The sequence below is a fragment of the Anomaloglossus baeobatrachus genome, chromosome 5 (assembly GCF_048569485.1).
Source record: "Anomaloglossus baeobatrachus isolate aAnoBae1 chromosome 5, aAnoBae1.hap1, whole genome shotgun sequence".
Lineage (NCBI taxonomy): Eukaryota > Metazoa > Chordata > Amphibia > Anura > Aromobatidae > Anomaloglossus > Anomaloglossus baeobatrachus.
The window spans coordinates 345,453,920-345,463,698 of record NC_134357.1 but is presented as its reverse complement, the minus strand read 5'-3'; the positions used below and the strand labels follow the sequence as shown (position 1 = coordinate 345,463,698).

The window sequence follows — 9,779 nt, the reverse complement described above, 5'->3', positions numbered from 1 at the left end:
TGAGTACCCAATATCTTCTTTTCTTGCATAAGCTGACTATGAGAACAGAAAGTTATCCTCTCCACTGGTAGCATTTTGGAGTGTTTTTCTGTCTGTCTAGCCCTTAAAGGGTTATTCTCAAAGTATTAAGTTATCCCTTATCTGAGGATATTGAATAACTTACTGATCACTGAGAGTCTGCTTACTGGGACCCCCTATCACTATAACTATCACTAAGGCCTCTGTCACACGTTCGTGCCTCCGGTACGTGTTTAGCAGTTTTTTCACGCACCGGAGGCACGTACACACGTGGACATATGATTTCATTGTTTGGACACACGTAAGTATTTTGGAACGGAACGTGTGTCCGTTCTGTACTTACGTGTGTACGTGTGTTTCGCACGCTTACATGTCCACGTTTTCTCCAGCAGCACGGGTGTCACATGGCCCGCACCCGTACCACACAGATGTAGTGTGGATGCCATGTGACACGCACCGGAGAAACACGCGTCATTATTTTAAAATAAAAAAAAACACATACTCACCTCCACCAGCCCTGCAGAATCTTCCACTCCAAACAGTTGCTGCCGGCCGCCACTCGTTATGAGCGTGTTATGGAGGTGGCCGTGCTGTCACGGGCTCTATTCTCCTCCCCTCCGCTCGGCCATAAGCAGCATCAACAGGGAGTGGGCGGGGCTGGAGCCGAAGATCAGTACCCTGGACAGCAGCATCTACCTTGTTAGTATGTGTCGCGGGCGGAGGGGACGCGCTCGCCACGCTCGGGTCTGGGGCTTCTGCTTTTGCTGCTGCTCAGTGGCTCGAGCGGTGGGCCGGACCCGGAGACTCGGGCAGCGCTCCTCACCCGTGAGTGAAAAGGGATGGTTTGTTTGGGGAGAGACTTCGTGACGCCACCCACGGGATGTGGTGATGATGGCACCACCGCTGCTGGTGACGGGGATCCCGGGAGAGATGGTAGGGAGCAGCTAGGATTTTGTCCCCTCCGTGGGTAGGGGTTGGTGATCCCAGGGCCCGGTGGTGTAACGGGGAGGCTGGACGGCTGGGGTGCAGGATTGCAGGGGCAGCGCCGGATGGCACTGGTGTACTGACTCAGACAGTCAATGACAGAGTCTCTGGTAAACCAAACGGCCAGATGGACGGGTCCTGCAGCCGGCTGCAGTGTTGTTGTGCTCTCCCCGGACGGCTGATGGTGGCTGTCTTTCCCTGCACCTGTTAGAATGTTCTGACTCCTGTGGTTGCCCACCGGTAGTCCGCTCCCCGGCGTATAGATGCCGTAGGAGCCCGTTTTGCCCGCAGGCGCTGGCCCTTGGATCTCTAGCCTATGGCGGTGGCTGTATATCCTCTCGGTGTAGACTATTGCCTTCTGTCGGGTTTTAGTTGTTGGAAACCCCTGGGGTTCCTGTCACACTCGGATTTGACTATTGTCGGCGGCTCCAAGCCTCGTCAGGGCCCGATGGCCCTGCCTGTGTGCTTAGCTTCACTCCGCTCCCCGGTTCGGTACCGGCGGGCCAACGCCCGACCCCGGTCCTACGGCTCTGCAGAGTTCCGCTAACTCTTGCAGACGGCCACCACCGTCTGCCAACCTTGCTGTCAGTGCCTGGGCTCCTCTCCAGGCACACGCAGACGTTTTACTCCTCTCACTTTCACCTCCTAAACGAAACTGTCTCTTTTCCCGCCTCTAGGCCTGTGAACTCCTCAGTTGGTGGGGCCAACCGCCTGGCTCCGCCCCACCTGGTGTGGACATCAGGCCCTGGAGTGAGGCAACAAGGGTTTTTGTCTGACTGGTGTAACTGTCTAGGGAGGGGGGTTGTGTATGTTGTTATGTCTGTGACTACCTGGCTAGTCCAGGGCGTAACACTCCCCCTTGGTAAAATGCAGACCGCCCGCGGCCTGCCCGTCCATCACCGGTTTTATTTTTCTGTAAAAGATAAATTAACATGTAAATATTCATCATAAGCATACTTGTAGTTCTTCCCTTATGGGAGGCATGGCACTTTAACGTTTCAAACATATAAAACATTTTTATTACTGACGGACGGGTTCATAGTCATCTGCTTCCCCACCCAAGCAACCTAGCCCTTAATGCTGCCCCTAAGAAACGGGCAGCACCCCTCTTCCCCAGTCCTGGTCCAGGTTACCCGAGCGGGAACGGGTACGGTATCTCGCACCCGGCTGTCACTTCAGGGAACCCCACGTCCAGGGGGACCCCTGACCCCCGGAGGATGGCCACCGGTTCCAGTGGTGGCCGGACCCCAGCCTGCTCCGCTGCGGGTCCCTCCTCCAATCTGCCTCTCCGGAGGCGGCACAGAACGGAAAACGGCCCACAAACTATTTACAAGCCCACAAGTTCGTGGGTGGTCTGCAAGTTCTCGGCCATGTTCATGAGTAGTTCCTCATGTGGGCAACTACGGGGACAACTTGCCGGCAACGGCCGGGATAATCAACTGGTTGATGATCAGGTGATAAACTCAGGTGATTGGTGTTCATTCATTCAACTGAAACACGGTGCTGAGGGTCCCAACGGGGACAACTGATCTTTTCCTCATCTTTAAACAGCAATCCCGCGGCACAGCTGCCGTTGCTGCTGCTCCTAGTGTGGAGCACCTTCTGCTTGCTCCGGTTCAGGCGGTGTGGGGGATGGGCCCAGACAGAGTCTCTCCGTGCCGGCTATGACCGGTACCTTCGATAATGAGGGACCCCGCTGTGACATGGCCTGCTCTGCCTCCTGGCAGCTGCATCCCCGCCGTGCCTCAGCCGAGGCCCGGGGTCTGGGAGCGGTTGACGGAACTTGCGGTGCTGGCCTCCGGTCGAGGATCGCCTCCGCTGCGGCCGGGCGGATTGCCGGGGCCGTCGTCATCTCCGTCGCAGTCGGGATGGAAGCCGGGACGGGTACCAGGGCGATGACAAAGGTAAGGCCCAGGGGTCGCAGGTCTGGGCCCTCTCCCCCAGACGCTGCGGGCTCCGCTACCAGTGACAGGGGCAACGGGTCGGTCGGGGCGGTGGCCGCGGGCATGGGCAGTGAGGGAGGTGGCGTGGTGGATGGCAGCAGGCCGGACCCCTCAGCCGCAGCGGCCGTTCCCTCGGGGACATAGGGGCGTGGATCGCTTACCCGCTCCTCTGAGACCGCCTCCACTCCGGATGCCCAAACGGTTGCGGCCAGGCCCTTCATCTCCGACGTCCACTTCGCCAGCATCAAGTGGACTTGGGCCTGGAGCTCCTGGCACATCTTGCAGCTGGATCCAGGAACGTGTTTCGGCAGAGTCCTGGCGTCCCTGCACGCTGCAGCGCAAGTTACATGCCGCCATTCTTCACCCGTCCCCCTTGGTTCTTTCTAGCACTTCCTCTTTGGGGGCGGGGCCTCACTTTCGCACCTTTCCTGCTCAGGGAAGATGCTCGAGCGGGAATCTTCGCGGCAAAAGATGGCGGAACTTCCAATTTTTCGGCCGGACGCCGCCGGCGGGGACTGCAAGGTGCACTCCTACCGGTAGGTAGATCGGTTCTAACCTGTTCGCAGCGCCAAGTTGTCGCGGGCGGAGGGGACGCGCTCGCCACGCTCGGTTCCGGGGCTTCTGCTGCTGCTGCTCGGTGGCTCGAGCGGTGGGCCGGACCCGGGGACTCGAGCAGCGCTCCTCACCTGTGAGTGAAAAGGGGTGGTTTGTTTGGGGAGAGAGTCCGTGACGCCACCCACGGGACGTGGTGATGATGGCACCACCGCTGCTGGTGACGGGGATACCGGGAGAGATGGTAGGGAGCAGCTAGGATGTTGTCCCCTCCGTGGGTAGGGGTTGGTGATCCCAGGGCCCGGTGGTGTAACGGGGAGGCTGGACGGCTGGGGTGCAGGGTTGCAGGGGCAGCGCGGCGCGGTGCCGGATGGCACTGGTGTACTCACTCAGACAGTCAATGACAGAGTCTCTGGTAAACCAAACGGCCAGATGGACTCCTTGGTTGGTGGTTGCCCACCGGTAGTCTGCTCCCCGGCATATAGGTGCCGTAGGAGCCCGTTTTGCCCGCAGGCGCTGGCCCTTGGATCTCTAGCCTATGGCGGTGGCTGTATATCCTCTCGGTGTGGACTGTTGCCTTCTGTCGGGTCTTGGTTGTTGGAAACCCCTGGGGTTCCTGTCACACTCGGATTTGACTATTGTCGGCGGCTCCAAGCCTGGTCGGGGTCCGATGGCCCTGCCTGTGTGCTTAGCTTCACTCCGCTCCCCGGTTCGGTACCGGAGGGCCAACGCCCGACCCCGGTCCTACGGCTCTGCAGAGTTCCGCTAACTCCTGCAGATGGCCACCACTGTCTGCCAACCTTGCTGTCAGTGCCTGGGCTCCTCCCCAGGCACACGCAGACGTTTTACTCCTCTCACTTTCACCTCCTAAGCGAAACTGTCTCTTTTCCCGCCTCCAGGCCTGTGAACTCCTCGGTGGGTGGGGCCGACCGCCTGGCTCCGCCCCACCTGGTGTGGACATCAGGCCCTGGAGGGAGGCAACAAGGGTTTTTGTCTGACTGGTGTAACTGTCTAGGGAGTGGGGGGTGTGTATGTTGTTATGTCTGTGACTACCTGGCTAGTCCAGGGCGTCACATATGCAAATTACCGGTTCTCTGTGTGTTATCGAGGAGAGCACACAGAGAACACACGTGGACCGCACGTACCGGAGACACGTACTTACCACACACAACACACAGGGAATATACGTGTCTCGCGGCACGTGCGTGATTTCCACGTGAGTGTGGCAGAGGCCTAAGACAGGGTTCTGAAGATCACCATCTTGAATAGAGCAGAGGCAAACATGCTCAACCTTGTCTCCCTTCATTCATTGCCTATGAGGCTGCCGGAAATAGCAGTCTCATAGACGAAAGAGTAAAACCCTAATATGTGCACCTTTGTTCCATTCAAGATGGGGCACTTCAGCACTCTGTTCTTGGGTTCCAGTACCCCTATCTCAGAATCACAGGAGGTTCTAATGGTCAGATCCCCAGCAATCAGTAAATGATCTATTCTAAACATAAAATAGGGTATAAATTAATATTTTGGGAATATCCCTTTGAAAGCAGTTGTTCTATGAATAATATTTATCAGTTTTAAGTCTGATCTCTCTTGAGAATCACAGTAATGGAGGCTTGCCTGTGTAGATAGTTAGATCCAATTGATTTGAACATGAAAAGTCACCAACAGGTTCTCAGTTTTAGTCTTCAACCGTTAACCAAGAGTAGTCCGGATATGACAACTCCATCATTATCATTATTCCCCAAATGTTTTTGTAAAGAAGAGCGCCCGCTGTACCTCTAAAATATTTTTCCATGGATTTGAAATGTTTTTGTGACACACATAAAACATAACAGGTCATGCAGGAAATAATATTAATTTTTTGCTCTTTCAATATAGGAGACAAATACTGGGTTTTCAAAGAAGTCACAGCAGAACCGGGGTATCCACACAGCTTGGTGGAGTTGGGAAGTTGTCTCCCACGGGAAGGTATTGACACTGCTTTGAGATGGGAGCCAGTTGGCAAAACCTACTTCTTCAAAGGGGACAGGTATTGGAGATACAATGAAGAGAAGAGGACAGCTGATCCGGGTTATCCTAAATCAATAACTGTTTGGAAAGGAATCCCAGAAGCACCTCAAGGCGCCTTTGTTAGCAAAGAAGGGAGTAAGTATTTTTATCTAACTACACTCAACAAGATCTCAACACAGTACTCAGAAGAGTCAATATAAGAAATAATTAGAAATTATTACTGTGCATTTGTCTACTAGAAGAAATTCGAAGAATTGTTCGTGGGTGTCCAACCACTGCTCCATGCATTGATCAGCAGATTGGGGAATCTGTCCTGGATGGAAAACTTTTATCCCTGTTCCAAAATGGTGTGGCAGGTATGGCAGGTCTATGGGGCTACCAGAAAATGGAGAGTCCAGGGCTCTCTAGCCCCATATTAAGTGAATGGAGCAGTGATCGGGCAGGTGTATTGCCTCTCCATTCTAACCGGGATAAAAGTTCTCTGATTTGCGGATAGGTGCAAGTTTCAGAGGTTGGACCCCAATAAATTAACAAGTTATCACCTATTCTGTGGATATATGATAACTTGTTTTTATCCGACAACCCCCATAATATAAAGTCCAAACAGTCCATCTTCAGGTACCAAATTGAGTAGTGCTTGGCTGATCGTGTCTTTCCCTTTGTTTTAAAATTGGTAGGGGTTTTGAACCTGGACCCCCACTTATCTTTAACATATCAAATAATTGAGGAATGGGCTTTTACGCTGTAAGGTATATCGATGCCTGTGAGGATGTATTTAAGCACAAACTGCCTATTGATTCTCCAATGTGAGGGCAAGCAAGAAAACCTGAAAAAAAATATTCTGTTACTGTTGTATAATGTCTGTATTGTACTTTCCTTCAATAATTTAGCATTTTTCTCTTCCATAGCTTATACTTATTTCTATAAAGGAAAGGAATACTGGAAATTCGATAATCAGAAGCTGTCCGTCGAATTGGGTTACCCAAGGTCAATTGTAAAAGACTGGATGGGCTGCAACCAAAAAGACGTGGACAACAGCAAGGACCGACACCTACCGCACGATGATGTGGATATTATGGTGACAATAAATGATGTGCCAAGCACCGTAAATGCTATAGCAGTGGTCATCCCTTGTATATTGTCCCTGTGCATCCTGGTCTTGGTATATACTATTTTCCAATTTAAAAACAAAGGTGTACAACAAAACGTTACCTACTACAAACGGCCAGTACAAGAATGGGTATGACAGGATCTGGAACACTTTTGTTTTCTTTAGTTTATCTGAGGGCTAACAGGATGCTGGGATCTAAAGTCCACTGGTCAGACTGGAAACAGACGATGGCAGTCCCAGTTTTACAAGCAAGGGAAGACCTTACTGTATACAGAGATGGCCTTACACAATGGAGCCTCTTTCATTCTTACTGCCTCATACTTGTATCTTTTCTAGTGTGCCATTTTCTCGGGTTCACGTTGTGAGCACCGAGTAACTTGCTTGGAATTTTCTTCAGAAAACAAAACAAAACAAAAAAAAGAATATGACTGTAGCTGAGAACTTGTCTCGAAAACCAGCTTTCTTCATTGAAGTCAGATTCTTTCAGACTTGTTTCTTAAATCAATTTGAGCAGAAAGAGATCAAGCACACAAAGGCAAAGAAGGTCTTTAAAGAACATCTGTTCCTCCGTATGGCTTGCCACTGAAATGCACAAAGAGGAACTCACCATTTTTTTGTTTGTTTTTTTTTTTGTTTGTTTTTTTCAATCCCTGCTGGTCAGAATTATTATTACATAAAGTTGTTACATATAGATTATTGAATTTGGCATTCTCTGCCTGCAATCATGAATAGTTGTTACGGTGCAAAAGGAAGATTTCCTCGGTTTGCTGTGTTGTGTCGAGCCGAGGATGGAGTTAAAATAACATGTTCACCCAATGACAATATTTGGTAAATGTTGTACTCATGTAAAAACCTAAACAGAAAAGTGAAATAAAACGAAAAAAAAAAAATATATAAAAATGGTTTTGCTGAATGTTAAAGTGTAAGAGAATGGATAAGTAACTAGTACGGATACATTTAAATCCCATAACTACTCATACTGGAAAACTGTAATATGTTATTATGATTATTTATTTCTTAATTTATTGATTTGATTTTTTAATTGCCTGAGTTTGAATAATAAACTCTATGCTCTCTAGGCCTTTCATTTCTTTAAAATGTGGTCATTATTTCACTTACATTTTCTACAAACAGACAGGAACAGGGGTAAAACAATATTTAAAGGGTAAGGGCTAGCACACATGGCGAGTAATACGGAGCGAGTAGAATGCGATAGAAAATTGCTTTCCACTCGGAACAATATTACTCTATGGGTCAGCACCCATGAGCAATTTTTTTCTAAGCCCTAATCGTACCAAGAAAGCAGTCGCAACATGCTGCAGATGGAGTGCGATCCTCTTTCACTCCTACCCATTCAAGTCTATGGGGGCGAGAGAAACATCGCATTGCACTCCCATTACAGCAGAGTGCAATGCGATTCTCGTATCAGCCGGCAACGGAAGAGATGGGGAGATAAATCCTTCACTCTCCTCCGTGGCGCCGGCCCTCCCCTCCTCAGCGCCGGCCCTCCCCTCCGCAGCTGTGGTCTGATCACAGGATTGGACCACAGTCGTATGACACTCGGCTCCCGCTGTGCTGCGAGCGTGAGCCAAGTGTCATGCGAGCACTCGCACTAATCCCCGTGTGACGCCAGCCTAACTGTAATTTCAAGTTACGGTACTTTACAGAATTAACTGTCCTGTGTGTGTTTATGAGAATTAACACTATATTTGGCCATTACATAATATGTATCCTACATTTTCACCGGTGTCCCTGCTTGTATGCTGTGCTGTGTCTCTATTTGCAATCCACTCTGAGCTGGGTGGAGGCGACTTGCTGCTCTGATGTTTCCCATACACAGCACAGAACACAGAGAGGTATTCCTGCTCCTCATTCTTTTTTTTAGCACAGAGAGATAAGGAGCAGCAACATGGAGGAAATTACACAACATGAGTGATCAGTATAGATGTGAATCCAGCACTGGAATGAGGTAAAAGACTCAGCACTTTTGCAAATTAATTTTCACCAACTTAACCTGATTTATCAAGACTGTTGTTGTTCCCGCCTTTCTTTTTGATGAGGTGTGGTAGAGTCAAAGGCACCTGATTAATTAAAAAGGTTTTCCTGTGAACAAAGTACATTACAATTATTAGATCTTGGAATAATAATCATTTCCACAATTTGATGTGTTAAAAAAATGTTCCTGTGCTGAGATATTCTTATAGAAGTGCCCCTGCTATCTACTGTGTAATTGCCGTGTCTAACCGTACAGGGACATGGTCTGATCATATCACATCTCCTGGGCAGGGGGGAAGCAAACGACAGAATACAGACATTACAGCATGGGATTGCTGCTGCTTTCTGTGAGGTAAAATATTTTCCTGCATGTTAAAAAGATGTATTGCCTCACAGAAAGAATCAGCTGTGATCCCATGCTGTCCTGTCTGTATATTCTTTCCTCTCTTTCCCAGGAGATGGGTATGATCAGAGCATGTTCTTGTATGGTCAGACACAGACAATACTTTGTACATAGTAGGTGGCCAGGCTTAAAAGGAGAGTGTGGTTTTTTACTATATACAGCAATTCTATGGCATTGCTGTACATAGCACAAGCTATCAGATGATTGCAAGTTATAGTTAAAGGAACTATTAAAAATGGAAAAGTTAAAAAAAAAAATCTTTTAAAAAAATCTGAAAAAAAAATAAAAGTTCAAATCACACCCTTTGTCCCCATTAAAAATAAAGATAATAAAAAAATACACACGTGATATCACTGAGTTCAGAAAAGTCCGATTTATCAAAATCTAAAAATAATTAATTCAATTGGTAAACACCGTAAACAAAAAAAAAATCAAGAATGCCAAAATTATATTCTTTTGGTCTCTGCAATACCACAAAAAATGTGTAACAAGCGATTAAAACATCATAGCATCAATAAAAATGTGGTTTTGCCCCACAAAAAGTAAGCCATCACACAGGTCCATCGACCTAAAAATAAAACGTTATGGGTCTTGGAAAATTGCAACACAACCCCCAAATTTTATTTTTTTTGCAAACCACAGATTTTTTTTAATCACTAAAATAATAAAAAATGTGGCCATGTTTGGTATCACCGTAATCTTACTGATGAGAAGAATCAAAAACCCATGTCCGAATTGTGTTTTTTTCCACAATTTCTCCATA

The 9,779-nt window shown here is 48.6% G+C and overlaps 1 protein-coding gene across 1 annotated transcript in view; it reads left to right on the top strand.

Annotated features, from left to right (window-relative positions):
- MMP24 (matrix metallopeptidase 24) overlaps positions 1-7,716 on the top strand; it is a 241,791-nt gene extending 234,075 nt beyond the window's left edge. Inside the window, exons 7-8 of the mRNA XM_075351750.1 lie at positions 5,333-5,642; positions 6,416-7,716. Coding sequence (XP_075207865.1) covers positions 5,333-5,642; positions 6,416-6,753 — 648 coding nt within the window. The 3' untranslated portion in view covers positions 6,754-7,716. The remainder of the gene's footprint in view (positions 1-5,332; positions 5,643-6,415) is intronic.
- The last annotated feature ends 2,063 nt before the right edge of the window (positions 7,717-9,779 follow it).